Source organism: Arachis stenosperma, chromosome 3 (assembly GCF_014773155.1).
Source record: "Arachis stenosperma cultivar V10309 chromosome 3, arast.V10309.gnm1.PFL2, whole genome shotgun sequence".
Classification (NCBI taxonomy): Eukaryota; Viridiplantae; Streptophyta; class Magnoliopsida; order Fabales; family Fabaceae; genus Arachis; species Arachis stenosperma.
In genome coordinates this window covers 145,863,107-145,877,765 of record NC_080379.1, presented here as the reverse complement: position 1 = coordinate 145,877,765, position 14,659 = coordinate 145,863,107, and the positions used below count along the sequence as shown (strand labels likewise).

The following is a 14,659-nucleotide window of genomic DNA, read 5'->3' as shown; positions in this document are numbered from 1 at the left end:
AGACGATCACAAAAAATTGTAAAATACAACATAGAAAATAGGGAGAACGACAAAAATCTATCAATAGGAGGTTTCATGAGAAGAATACTATTAGTTATAGCACATTCCTTCGCAATAAGAAAATGAAGAAATATTATGAAGAAGAAGAATGGTAAATGGCTATGGTTGATGAGAAGTGAGGGGTTATGGTGCATCGAATCAAAAGGTAAAGATTCGGCAATGAGAGGGTTTATTTTTTTTAATTAATAAAGATATTCAAGTAATTTTATTTGTTTGTATTTTTATATTTATTTTAAATCAAATAAGATATTATATATAATATAATTTAATTTTGTACATTTTATATTAAATACAATATAAAAATTTAATTTAATAAATATAAAAATTTAATTTAATTTTTTTCTCAATCTCAGTATTTCTTTCAAAGACAGTGTCGGAGATATAAAGAAATGTGTTTTAGCCTTTTGTAAAAGGGAAAGTATGAGGAGCCAATGAAATATTTATACAATGCATACAATAGAAGTTTATGAAGTATTAGAGATATAATTATTAGTATTACATTTTTCCATCAGCTGAAGCTTTTGGGATGAGTGGTATCATGATATGGTATTAAAGCGCTAGATCCGAAAGGTCAAGAGTTCGATCCTTGGTGAACCCAAAAATTAGTTTATTATCCCTTGTACTCGGATGGTTATTCTAAATAGTATAGGAGATGTTCATTTTATAACTCAATAGCCATTGTACACATTGTACAAATAGTCCATTATCTCCCTAGCGGGATCCTTTGTAAAATATTTTACCATTGAATTTTTTATGACTTGAAAACAATATAAGAATAAAATAAAGTTTTTAATACATCTAATCTATATAACAATGTTTTTTAATCCAAAAATAATTTAAAAATGATTTTTCTTGGTAAATTAAGAAGCTATTATGATATTATAGTAATTTATATTTTTAATTATTTATATAATAAATTAGATTTTTTTAATAAATAAATATTTAATATACTAATAGATACGCATGAATTAATTTACGATTATACATCATATTACATATCTTATCCTTAGTATGGACGTCTTTATACATATCTCATCTCTGACATAGACGAGATAAGTAAGGAAGGATTAATAGTACTTCTAGTTTACAAACGAGACAAGACATTGTCATACTTATTAACGTATGTCGTCTATATCAAAAATGAGATACATTCATAAGGAACTCGTCTATGCTTAGGACGAGATATATGTGGGATAATAATTTTCAACTATATAAGAATGTCGTTCATATCATTATAATTCCAATATCATTTCTTCAATTCTCTTCACATATTCTCTAAAAATATCTAATAATGAGTATGTTATTTTGAGTGTTTATGTAAATGGTTCTATTAGAGACAACGAGTCAACGATGAAAGAGTTGTGTTTGATTGTCCGGACCCGGTGTTGTTTCGAACCCTTTGACTTGACATTTTGCAAGATTTGAAGAATCTCATATTAATGAAGATAGAAATTTATGGCTGGAGGGAGGTTACCAGAACTGGGTACAGGCACCTCGCTCCTTTGGAAAACCAAGGCTTCAAGTTCAAGCTTTTCTGGGTCGTAAGCGATGAATAAGTGTGTGCTGTTTGAGGCCTATGGGAAACTCCTAACACACCAAGTCATGGAGCTATACGTCGGGTCATTGATATTTGCGGTGGAGGTCTGGAGGAGATGGTTTGTCTGCATCTACACTCTTGGGCTACCGATTGTTGCATCTTTGTTGCATTACGCTACACTAGTTGATCACACGGAGGAGGACTATGAGTAAGATGAGGAGTGTATCGTTGAGATTAAGGGTTTCTCTGATAGCTCTGAAGAGGATGAGTTTGTACGGAATATTCCATTGAATTGGAGATTTTTTTTACTGGGCTGGAAGTGAGTCAAACTAGCTCACGAGCCAGCTCGAGTTCGACTCGTTAATAACTCGATAAGCTGAATTCATAAGCTGGTGAGTCGAGTTTGAACCTGGAATTAAGCTCATAAATTAAATGAGCCAAGCTTGAGTTTGGATAAGCTCAATTCATTGGCTCATGAGCTGACTAGATTATATATATAATATTAAAAATATAGATTAAATGCATATAAGATATTCGTATATATATATATATATATAATATTCACACACACATATATATTAATAAGGTTGACTGTATCTTATCTCATTTGTAAATTAAAAACACTACTAATGTTTTTTTATTTATCTCGACTACGCCAGCAATAAAATATATTTATCAGGAACTTATCCATGTTGAGAACGAAATATGTAATAAGATATATAATCGTAAATTAATACATGTCTATAAGTGTAAAATTTAATATTTATTTTATTTATTTAAAAAAACTCTAGTAAATTAGTAATATCATAAGGTCAATAATTGTCGTAGTAATTTCAGGGTGCTTGGTTGTTAAGCAATAGGCACGTTAGCGCTTCTGGAGTAGTCGCAGTGGAAGCAAAAGGGATAGCATAACATTGGAAGTCGCAAAGAAAAAGAAACTGAAACGTCAAAGTGATCAAACTAGATCACCGCCGATCTGACCCTCTTTCTTCTCTTCTCTTCTTTTCCCTTGTATTCCTAAGATTTCGTCCTATTTTCAATTCTGAGCCTGAGGTATGTCAGTATAACCACTATTCTTATGAAATCATTATTGTTATTACTTTGCGTGCCATAGATTTAATTGATTGATTAATTGCAGTTTTGAAGGGATGGATTCGAGTTTGGGGCAGCAGGAATTCGATTATCTGTTCAAATTGTTGATGATTGGGGACTCTGGTGTTGGCAAGAGCAGCCTACTCCTCAGTTTCACCTCCGATGATTTTCAAGATCTCTCCCCCACCATTGGTCAGTGTGCTCTCTCTTCTGCATCTTTGATTATATCACTCACTGTTTCTATGTGTTGTTTGATTTGAAGTTTCCTTCTTCAGGTGTTGATTTTAAGATCAAATATGTTACTATCGGTGGTAAACAGCTCAAGCTTGCCATTTGGGATACTGGTATGCATTCTTTCTGTTTGATTTAATGTTTGAGTCACTCTATATATATCTTCATTTGTCTATACTTAAAAACTTTAATAATGCAGCTGGTCAAGAGAGATTCAGAACGCTCACAAGTTCTTACTACCGAGGGGCACAAGGGATCATTATGGGTAAATCTCTATTCTCTTGAATCACTTGAATTTTCAATGCAACCTAACAAGAGAATAATAATTCATTGGATAGAAAGAATGCTTTTTGGTTTCACATGTCCCATCCCCCAAGGTGGTTTCAATGTTGAGATCTGTATTTTAGGGTTTGCTGCTTATTCTCAATGTTTTGTACCTTTAACCATTGCAGTTTATGATGTAACGCGACGGGAAACATTTACAAATCTTTCTGACATATGGGCAAAGGAAATTGACCTCTATTCAACAAATCAAGACTGCATCAAGATGCTTGTTGGAAACAAAGTAGACAAGGTACCTTCATTTGGGGTTTTTACATGGTATTTATAAGAAAATACAATAAATCCTTTTCTCATTCAGTGGGGCTTTCTCATGAATCTTGAATTTCATGTACTCTTATAGAGGATGCTGTTGTTAACATTCATATCATTTGATTTTGCTACCGGTTTTTCAATTCCACCTTATACTTTGGATGTGTATAGTTGGCCAAAAAAAGAAACATATCACATTCAGTTTCTTGTTTGATTCCTGCATCTTATCATTTTCTTGTGCCAATAGAGGAAACTTGACTTGTATGTTTTTCAGGAGAGTGAAAGAGTTGTGACAAAGAAAGAGGGAATAGAATTTGCCAGGGAATATGGTTGCCTGTTTACTGAATGCAGTGCTAAAACTCGGGTCAATGTACAACAATGCTTTGAAGAGCTTGTTTTGAAGATTTTGGATACACCTAGCCTCTTAGCCGAGGGTTCTAAAGGGGTCAAGAAGAACATTTTCAAGGAGAGGCCACCCGAAACTGATACATCCACGAGTAGCTGTTGCTGATAGTAAGAAGTTATTTCACCCGAAAGTCAAAACCTACCTTTTGAGCATTTAAGATCTGAGAGAGCATAGCAATACATCTATGTTCAAAATTAGATTGCTAACATCTATTGTAATTTAGCAACGATGGAACCATTGTTCACTATTTTGTCCAGAATATTACGAGTAATATGATGATGAGGGTTGTTGTCTACATTTTCTTGAGTTCTTTTTGTTATTTTAGCACATTTAGTTTGATTTGTAGATATGCAAAATCTATAACAAATCATCGATGTTATTACTTTCAAGGAATGCGGTTTTATACTGTATGCATACTGATAACTGATAAGGTTCCACAAGGTTATCTACCTGATGTCATGTTAAAACTGTATTACTTGACGTGGGAAATACTAAAGCTATATGTTTTTTGGTAATCTTAAGGCTACTTGAATGGTCGAATCATCCGAAACCTGAATTTATAATGTTAATAGATCATCTATTACGAAAATAATACATTTAATTTTACCTTTTGCAGCTATAAAGTTCTAATATTTCACTTTGAAAATTAACCTTAACATAAAACAACCTACATTTGATATTGCTAGTCCTGCCAATCGTCCGCGAGTTTATATCATGTGCGAGTCTATGATAACTATCAAAATAATTTCTCAATTAATTTAATTTATATGTGTATTAAATTTGTTGAGGAAAGACAGAGAGTATGTAAAGGATATAAGTGTTGATATGCAATAGTAGCTACTGTCTACTAATTCTGACCATTAAATATTTAGTGATGTTGCAAAATATCTCCTAAAAGGCGTCAGAGTTGGTTAAGCTTATGGTTGTGGTGACTCCGTCCTTCTCCTTCCAATTGCAAACAGAGACAGAAGCATGGTGGGTGCGTGCAGAGCACCTCCCATTTCCCATCTTCCTCCATGGAACCCCAAAACCCCATCTTCTTTAAGCAGGCGTGTGTTCCTCTTGTCTCTGCCCCTCTCTTCAGCCTTCCTTCAATCATCTTCCTATGCTGCCACCACAGTGTATGACCCAGTAAGCCCTTCTGAGAAAGATGCAAGCACTTTGATTTCACTCAGAGTCTCTGAAGCTGTGAACTTGTTGGAAAAAGGCAAAGAATTGCAAGCTCGCGGTGACTTCAATGGCGCTCTTGACTGCTTTTCTAAGGTCTGCTACCCAATTTCATATATATTTTTTTTCTAATATTCTAAATGCAAACTTTGGTGTCTTAACCTGTGCTTCACTTCTCACTTTTTAAGGTTATTGAAAACTATAAAGACTTGGCATTCTCAGAGTACGCAAGGGTAGGAAGAGCACTTGCACTCTATGAAGTTGGTGACAGAGAAGAAGCCATTGCAGAGATGGAAGACGTTTCCATATCTCTAAAGGGCTATCCAGGTATTCTATTTTCATAATAGAGCATATTCATTCCAGAAATGGCAAGAAAGATTCTCACTTTTCTCTAATGGCATGGTTGCAGAAGTACATGCAGCTCTTGCAGCAGCCTTATATGCAGATAAGCATGCTCCATTGCTTGCTGAGAACCAGTTCACCATTGCAACACTGCTTGATCCCCATTTCACAGACCTTTCATATGTCAGAGACACCAAGCACTGGCCTCCAAGTTTGATTAGTTCTCTGCAGCACTTCATCACACTATCTTAGCACTTCATTCATACATATTGTACTATACCCATGCTTAGTACTTAGTAGACCTAAATGTATAACCCTCTTTTTTTTTTTTTAATTCATTATCTTAACTCTTGCTCTGAATTGTAATAAACTGTGATGTGATATAAATTTTGATCTAAAAAAACATAAATATCGATAAATTAGTTTTAAAACATTCTGAAGCATATGATCTTATCTTAAAGAACTAAAAGCTTCAAAAAATTTTAATCTATCATTGGAATGTATGTGGATGCATACTGATGTAGTAAAGATAAGGATTTAGATTCTTTAAATTTTGAATTTTACTTTAAAGAGTAAAGTATGATTTATCACAATTTATTTCATAGGTGAGACCAAGAGAAAATATGAGAGAGAAAACATTCAATGGTGAGAGATCTCACTTTATCCTCTAAAGTAAAAATCTAAAATTTAGAGAATCCAAATTCGATAAGATAAATACCAAATGTCGTAACGCTCATGCCTCATGGTAATATGGTTTTTTTTTCCAGGTTAGAAACAACGCATATTTAGTTATAAAGAGTAGTTTTTTTTAGTTTTCCAACAGTATCTCCCAGCCAACAGGCTAAAGACTAATCGGTCGCGGTATTAAGTTTCATTTAAAAATTTGTCACTGGCCAATAAGTTACTGCATGCATAAGGTCACTAGTTACTATTATTGTTTTTGACTGGAAAGGAGAATTCTTATTGGACGGTTAATTGTCAATGGCCCAAAGCCCAATCATAATCCTTTATTATCTCTAATCACAGCCTACAAAACTTAAAAACGATAGATACATGTTGATTTATGTATGTATCGCCAATTATTTTGAGGAGGACAACGATACACCTAAACTCATTGCTTACCAAACAAAAAACCCTCTCGTGTCCTGAGATGGAGATAGCACACTCCTTTTTGTTGCTTTCTGTTCAAATTTAGAGGACGGGGGCAGAAAGCTAATGAGAAACATAAATTCCATTCAAACCAAGTCCCATCAATGGTCAACGTACATGGTGTGTGGTCCATGCAGCGAACATTTGACCACATAAAAGGCAAGAAATGGAGATAAAAAGAATTTGCCATTGAGTTGAGTTGATGCCGGCAAATAGTGTCAAGTGGATTAGTAGTTTTCCTTCCATCATTTACCCACCATGATTTTCTCTCTCTGTTTAACCACACCTGGATGACCTATCTTTTTCATTCCAAAGTAAAACTATGTTTGATACGAATTTCTAGTATTCTCAAGAAGTTTGTGTTTCCGTTCAATTATTCATAGATCTTACATGTTATACGGGAACCCCATAAATTATACACACTATATACCTTTTTTTGTTACAACACTCGCATTATTAACTAACATTGACAATTGACATCATCCATGCCTACTTTGGCACCTGAATCCACTTGGATTTGAGCAATTTGAGGAGCATTCTGGTCTTTGATTTAGTAGTGGTGGCACAATGACTCTGCATAAGCAACAGCAACTTTGTCATAACCCCAGCACCAATGGCTTGTTCTCTTGCACTCATATAATCTCCACAAACAATGGAAAGTGCCTCAACAGCACTATCACTGCAATCTTGATCACATTTTACACTGAACACCAACTTCACCAAAGTATCAACCCCGTTTGGGTGACTCACCAATGTCTCTCTACCACTCTCTAGCTCCAATAGTTTTACTACTATTCCCATTGCTATTGAAGTCACAAGTTTCTTGTTTTGTCCTCTAATTTGAGTAATTTCGTTACCTGATGATGATGAAATCATTGAAATGTATGTTATGATCCCTTCTATTGCTCCTTCTCTCACCAAACTCTCTCTGTTGGAATTCAATGAACACAGTGCTAAAATGGCCTTAACTGCATCCTCAGAAGCATCACAATTTTGAACAAGTACTAAAACAATCTCATGCACTAGTTTCTGAGTGTTTCCAAAAACATAACATAACTCTTGTGTTGTCTCAGATGATGATGCTGACTCTATAATATGACACAAGCTAGATTTAACAGAAATTGTGCCTTTTTCAAATAACACCACAAATGTTGCTAATTTAGACTCATCATCTTTGATAATATTTAGAGCGTCCAAATCATAACCAAGATGCAGCAGTTTCACAATGCAACCAAGTGCAATCTCTATAAATTTCATGTGATCATTATTTGATAAAACATGAGATTCTTCTATTGTTCCTCCTCCAAAAACTAGTTCCAAGAGCAGAGGCAAAAAACCAAGTTGTACGAAGCATGATCTGCTGAAAGAACTATACTCACCAGAAAAGAAGACATTGATTTTCTCAAGTACTTGGAGCTTGTTCTCTAAGGTATCATCCTCTTGAGATTGAAGGGTGTGTTTCAAAGCAGCTAGAGAATCAATAGTTGCAGAGTTACCAGGGTGAAATTGAGGACCAAGTTGAAGCCACTGGTGGATCAAGTGGCGGAGGGTGTGGTTGGGAACAATGGAAGGGTCATGGAGCTTCTGCATTGTGACAGGGCATATCAGGTTACCTGTACCTAACCATTTCTCTATGCTTGATCTGTCATAGGTTTGACCCGTGCATAGAGTCACTGGATCTTCAAACAAGTCCAAACTGATAGGGCATCTGAATAAGTGTGGAATGGTCATTTCAGATTCACTCATGGAAAATTAAAGATGTTTGATTGATGATTCCAAGTCAAGTAACAAAGAAGAAAAAATAAACAGCTGTTAGATCTCAAAAGGTGCTTTTATTGAGTTCTTGACATATGATGTGGGGCTTAATTTCAGGAAGATATTAAAAATGGTATCAGAATTAAAATAGAAAATCCTTTTCTCAAGGCTTGAGTTGAGACGAGACACAAAGGAGAAGAATGAGAACAGAAACTAAAGTGGTGAGTGAATGATACGTTGGAAGTGGGATGGTGGAAAACAACTGAGAAATGAATGAAAGATATAATAATATAATTATTATATTATTAAAAGTGAATAAAATAAATACCAATTACCATACATTAAATAACAATATTCTTATAGAACTATTTGAAAAACCATCTATCAAGTACTATTAATAGGTACCACTATAGTTACATTTTTTAAAATTTCATTATCATTAATTTTACTTCATTAACCATACATTTTTTGTACAAGTTAATAATCAACCTTGCAAAAAGAGTAATTGCAAAAGAAGGAGTCTGATTATAGCAAAGTGGGATGGTAACTAAACGTAGTACTAATACCAAAAAGGCAAAGCCTAATTGTAGTACTATTGTAGAACAAAAATTAAGAATAGCTGTGAGAATGGTCCCCAGTCCAGCATATTACTTTATCAACCAGTCAAACAAGAAATTGAAAACAAAAAGAAAAGGAAGAAGAAAAGAAATCAATGCCGTCAAACTGGCCAACTAAAATGGAGAAATTTATTGTTGTTAATATATTCAAAGTTTGATTAAATACACTTACAGGGACAACTGTCGCGTGGCTTTTGTGAGAGAGAAAGTGGGGAAAAATGATCTTCGCGTAGATTAAAAAAAAATGTATTTTTTAACGTTCCATATTTTTATAGTCTATAAGAAATATAGTGTAATCGAACAAACTTTTTATCAGATTTCCTAGTTTTCACAAGTGAATTGTATTTTTCATCTTCATTAAGTCATTTGCCAGCAAGCAATTTTATTTAATCCACATCTTTGTCACACGAGTAGGTGGGGCAAAAGCCTATTAACTTGGTTAAGTGTTTTAATTCGCCTAGAACAGCAGGTGAGTTTGGCCACAGGGAGAAACTGGAATTGACAAAGAGGCAAACGACTGATTTATACTAGTACTAAATATTTCTAGTGTGTAAAAATTCTTGCCTTTGAACACTATTTTGTCTTCCACTACTCAATCGAGCTCTCTAGTCCACTATCTAGTGAAAGCAATCTTGGTGGCCGTCAGTTATTTTCCGTTATGTCAATTGAACCATATCCTGAATAATTGGTGTTTGAACTAGAGCAATATTAAAAAATGAAAATGATGCTATGAAGCAATTCTGGTGGTATAAGAAAGAACTGAAAGAAAGTATGTATTTAGCTAACAAATCCTCTAAGGGCACTTGTTATAGAGAATGTTTAATTAATTTGCAGTTTCACCAAATTTATCTTATACTTTTTATTTTTAATTGGATTTCTATATTACTTTTAATTTTGTGATTAGATACTTTCTGTGTCAAAAATATTACAATTAATGAAATATTTTTTTCAAAAAATTATTTATTTAAAGATTTAATTAAATTCTTAATTGTAAGTATTTTTAATATGTGAATAAATATTTCGTTAATTTTAACATTTTTTGCATTGATAAAAATCTAATTACAAAATTAAAAGTAATGTAAAAATTTAAAATTGATTAAATATTCCGTAAATTCTAACATGAGGGGACTTGCTGATGATAGGATGAATGTCACCAATTAGTATGTAGCACTTTCCTTGGATCAAAATTAGTGTGAACACTTTGTCAATGCTGTGATATATACAGTGTATTTGGAATGTTACAGAAAATAATTAAAATGAAGTGGCTATGATGTTATCAACATTTTACATCATGAAATTCAGTCAAATATGACTAAAAGAAAAATCAACACATGATGTTAACATCCCATACCTTTCAGAACCCATGCATCATGGGTTCAGGTTTTCAATGATCCCTTTTACACAACAGAGGTTATGTGAATACGTTTCATAAACATTTTACTCAACGTTCTATTTGGCTGTTTACATTAATTATAATTTTGGTTGGGTTGGTAAGTTGTTGTTACTAGATATTAAATAAAGAGACAATAAAAAGACTACTTTGTACCATGGATATTAAATTAAACAAAGAGACTACATTAAATAAATAGGCTAGAGTAGACCAGAAAGGCAACCGCTTCAGAGTAGACCAGAAAGGCAACCGCTTCTATGAATTAAAAGAATAAAAGAATAAATAAAAAAATAAATGATGGCTAGAAAATTAATTAATATATATGGCGTGATAATTCATAGAACAAATTGGCAAACTATATCAGTCAAATGCATGAAGTATATAACGTATAGGAAATGGTCAATATCTTTATAAAGTTAAATAGTCAGATGTTAATAGTTAATGCTTCTTAACTTATAATTTGTTTATAATTTATTTATAATTAACATTAACATTTAGATACTAATAGTTTACTGTTAGTATTTTTTACGGGACCCTTCTATTTAAGAAGATGTTATGGTATTAGTTGGCCACGTCAGACCATATCTCTATTATTTTTCTATTGGTGTCCTTTTATCTCTCTCAAACCGGCCTATGTGTGTTACAACTAATCAACGGTTCACATGGACTCTAGCACCGCATTTAGAGGCTCCTCATCCTCGGCCACACTAGCTCATGCCGTCTTCCACGGTGGTCTCTGCCGGGAGCTAACCAGCTCCAACATCCCCGTGCTTCCAACGGAGCTGATTTTGAAGATCTTTCTTCTATCTGACGGAAAGATAATTGGAAGAGGCAGATGCATGTCACGTGACTGGTTCAATAGATTGAGCCGGTTGGATCGCATGGTGACGCATTTGACAACCAACAGAGGAGAGGGGGTGGTCCTCCATTTGGATAATCCCCTCAAGGATGTTGATTGTGGCTGCCTGTCTCTTTACATATTTGATACTCGGGTGGAGGTTCCGGTGATTGCTCCCTTTGACTGGAAGTGGTTTTCGTTGGTTGGGTCAGCCAAGGGAAAGGTTTGTGCCAGATTTTCTGTCGATGGGCGTTCCAGTTCGTTAGTTATATGGAATCCATTTAGTTCTTGGAGGTCTCTCATCACCGATCCAGGTCTGATTGCTACCACTTTAACCACCGCGATGATTGGTCTGCGTATGCCTTTGTGGGCCTATATGGTTGCGATGACTATAGGATTGTAAGCCTCACCAAACGTCATCTGGCATCTGCTGGGTACAACATGAACATTTTTGAGTCTGAGGCGGGTCGTAGGACCCCTTGTGTTCGAACAACGGCTATGGTTGACAAATTGGGCAATAGGTATGCAGTTTCCAATCACTGTGTTTTTTGGATCAATAGTGAAGGGAGTTTTTGGAAGAAACCCGTTTTCGTGGTTAGGTATTCCACTCTTGATTCTATATGGAGCAAAATTGAGAGAGGTGCAAATATGTGTGTTGAGCATCCTGTGTTAATCGGTCGCGAAGACGGTGTGGACTTCGTCAGCTATGAGCGGTCCTCCGTTAGGTTCGGGGTCCACCTGGTTGCCATAAACATTGGATCGTTTGGTGGAATGGAGTGGGGCCGGTCTCTCTTTATTGGTGACCCTAACCTGACGGAAACTCCTTGTGGTTTGCTCGGTGTCGACCTCCTTGGCATTAATCATTTCATCCGTGGCTTTGATGTCTTTGATCCATCGTTTGACGCTGCTGTGTCAGAGGTGCAATTTCGCGCTATTGGTCTCGATGATGGAGTTGTTAGATTTGTTGGTCGCATGAGATGGGGTAGCGTTGTTTCCATCAAGAGTGTTGTCGACTTTTCCCTATGTGTGTGAGCAATCTCATGTAATCTATTGTGATATGATTCAGATGACTTTTCCTTCGCATTGTGTTAATAAAGTCGCCAATTAGCATGGGCAGCTGAAACTGGGTCTTTGTTTCCATGCAACACCCTGTTTTGTTATGTCTTTGCCTATTCGTGTGTCGTTAGGATCTTTTTTTTAATCTACCTTTCCATTGTTGTAAGCCATTCTTTGTTTATTATGGGATTTCTATCAACCAGTCCTCATTGTTGTGGTCATAATAATTCACTTTAGACTATGAGTTCTTTTTTATAAAACTTCTGTATCGGGTTTTTACTCTCGTGGTCCTTTTTGCCAGCCTTCATTTATGGATGGCTCGCAATTTATTTTTTTCCTTTATATTTATGCTTTACACCATATCCACCCAAAGTTATCTTTGTGCACACTTTGTTTGACCTGAAATGAAGCGATGAACATGTCTTGTGAGCCTTGTGATTGAACCTACCGATTTTGTGCACATGCATGGCTGGTGACCATTCAGCCTTCAAATTCATTCACTTGGTTGTCTTCGGGTTTCTGTGAAAGCCTGATGTAACCGCTGCACCTCCCCTTTCTGAAATGCGTTTAGTCATTGCACTCCCAAAGCATTGTCTTTGTAAGACTTCCCTGATTCACTATGGTTAGTCCACACAGTTATTATGATTTGCAAGATTTATTTAACTGGAGCCATAAAAGTTTTTGGACGCCAACGGGCCTCTAAAGTATTAAAAAGAATTCCGGTGTAACCTGATAGGCCCGTAGTTACTGGCTATGCTTGAATTTTTACCTATCAAAGCCATATTCTTGCCCACATGGAAAAAGAAGTCCATGATTATTACTTGTTGTTACTGCCTCTGATTTGATTTTTTACCTATCAATGCCATGTTCTTGCCCGCATGGAAAAAGAAGCCCATGATGATTATTATGAAAAGGGTTCGGGTCTCAATATGTTATTTTACACAGTTTCACTGATTTTATGGGCTTTTGTTCCAACACAATGTTGTTTCGCATGTGGCTAAAGGAAGTCCAAACTGATTAAATTTTAAAAAGGGTTGGGCCTCATATATCATCCACAATGACAACAAAATATCCATTATATATATATATATATATATATATATATATATATATATATATATATATATATATATATATATATATATATATATATATATATATTAACCGCTTTAAATCATGATCCCCTTTCATTACGTTTCATTATCTGTGTATTTTCTCGAATAGCACCAACACTCCCAAGTTTTATTCTGTACCACTATCATGTCACAGCTCACAGCTTCAGTATTTGTCTATATTGCCTCCATTTTCCTTTTGTGTATCGTGTTTCCCCCAGAACTAGGTTTTGAACCCTTTTTCCCAACTCAATCGCAGGGCCCATTAAATGCCCTTAATTTTGTTGACCAGTTTTCCTTCATTGATGCTGCAATTTGTTCAAACCTTCAGGGACCTGGTGAAAAGACCTTTTCCTACCACCAATAAGCTAAGCTACATTTCTTCTCCCTGCTGAATAGGTACTATCAGATTATTTAAGTATAATTTTTTCTTTCATTATTTGTTGTTACCTCTTTAGCCATGTTAGATGTTGATTTCCACCGCCTTGATCCGAGTTCATCTATTTGGATTTCTTAGTTTTGGCATTTATTCACTGGCATTTAATGACGACATGTCTGTACTTTAATTTCTCTCGCCCTTTCTCCAAAGAGCGGGATGATTTTTCCTTTCAAATTTTCCCTTCGAGCCAGAGGGTACTACATAGTGATCCATCAATTTACCCTTATTGCAAACGAGCTAAGGAGATAAACTCTAACCCCTTTGTCAATGATTTACATTATTTTTTTATTTTTGCTACTATTCTTATTATTATTTTTTATTAATGCACCCTCTTATGTTAACATCTTATTAATGTACTAAATGTTATTTGCTTTTATATTTAGGGAATAATAACTCATCTATCTGGATCGGTGGGCCCACTTATTTACCTATTAACATGATCGGTTAATTTTATTTAATCATTTGATTATATGATATTTTCGGTTGGGTATTTGGTGGTTTGATGCAATATTTTTAAAATTATTTTATGCTCCTCCCTTAGGTTTTTACTATAAATAACAATCACTATCCACGTTAGCTACAGCTATTAAATAACAGAGTAAGATCTATCGCTTTCTCAGCCCCGATATTCCACACCCTTACTCACCATTCCCCACTTCAGTGCAACTTATCTCTGGAGTAATGGAACTGGGTAATTGTAACTGCTATTATTCTACTTCACCCCTTGATTTGCTTACTGATGACAGTGAAAAACTTGCATTTAATGACGACCTGTCCATTATTAATTTTCTCAGTCTTTCTTCAAAAGGCGGGAACATCTTCCCGTTCAATTTTTCACTTTGAGCCACGAATTACTATAAAGTGATCCGTCAACTAT

At 35.0% G+C, this 14,659-nt stretch overlaps 3 protein-coding genes across 4 annotated transcripts; 2 read left to right on the top strand and 1 right to left on the bottom strand.

The window, feature by feature from the left end:
* Positions 1–2,422: 2,422 nt before the first annotated feature.
* Positions 2,423–4,214, top strand: LOC130969606 (ras-related protein RABC1). Of its 2 annotated transcripts, none has more exons than XM_057895409.1 (6): positions 2,423–2,650; positions 2,736–2,881; positions 2,965–3,033; positions 3,120–3,185; positions 3,373–3,494; positions 3,786–4,214. In XM_057895409.1, the coding sequence occupies exons 2-6, from the start codon at positions 2,746–2,748 to the stop codon at positions 4,020–4,022; spliced, it is 630 nt and encodes a 209-aa protein (XP_057751392.1). In that variant the 5' UTR covers positions 2,423–2,650; positions 2,736–2,745; the 3' UTR covers positions 4,023–4,214. The 2 variants fall into 2 exon arrangements, with proteins under 2 accessions (XP_057751392.1, XP_057751393.1); XM_057895410.1 differs by having other exon boundaries at positions 2,438–2,650; positions 2,744–2,881.
* Positions 4,215–4,746: 532 nt separating this feature from the next.
* On the top strand, positions 4,747–5,836 carry LOC130969607 (uncharacterized). The gene is made up of 3 exons (XM_057895411.1): positions 4,747–5,180; positions 5,273–5,411; positions 5,494–5,836. Exons 1-3 carry the CDS (start codon positions 4,890–4,892, stop codon positions 5,676–5,678), a joined length of 615 nt encoding a protein of 204 aa, XP_057751394.1. The 5' UTR covers positions 4,747–4,889; the 3' UTR covers positions 5,679–5,836.
* Positions 5,837–6,986: 1,150 nt separating this feature from the next.
* On the bottom strand, positions 6,987–8,482 carry LOC130970701 (U-box domain-containing protein 25-like). Its single transcript, XM_057896863.1, has one exon. The coding sequence runs from the start codon at positions 8,319–8,321 to the stop codon at positions 7,065–7,067; it is 1,257 nt and encodes a 418-aa protein (XP_057752846.1). The 5' UTR covers positions 8,322–8,482; the 3' UTR covers positions 6,987–7,064.
* Between the last annotated feature and the right edge of the window lie 6,177 nt (positions 8,483–14,659).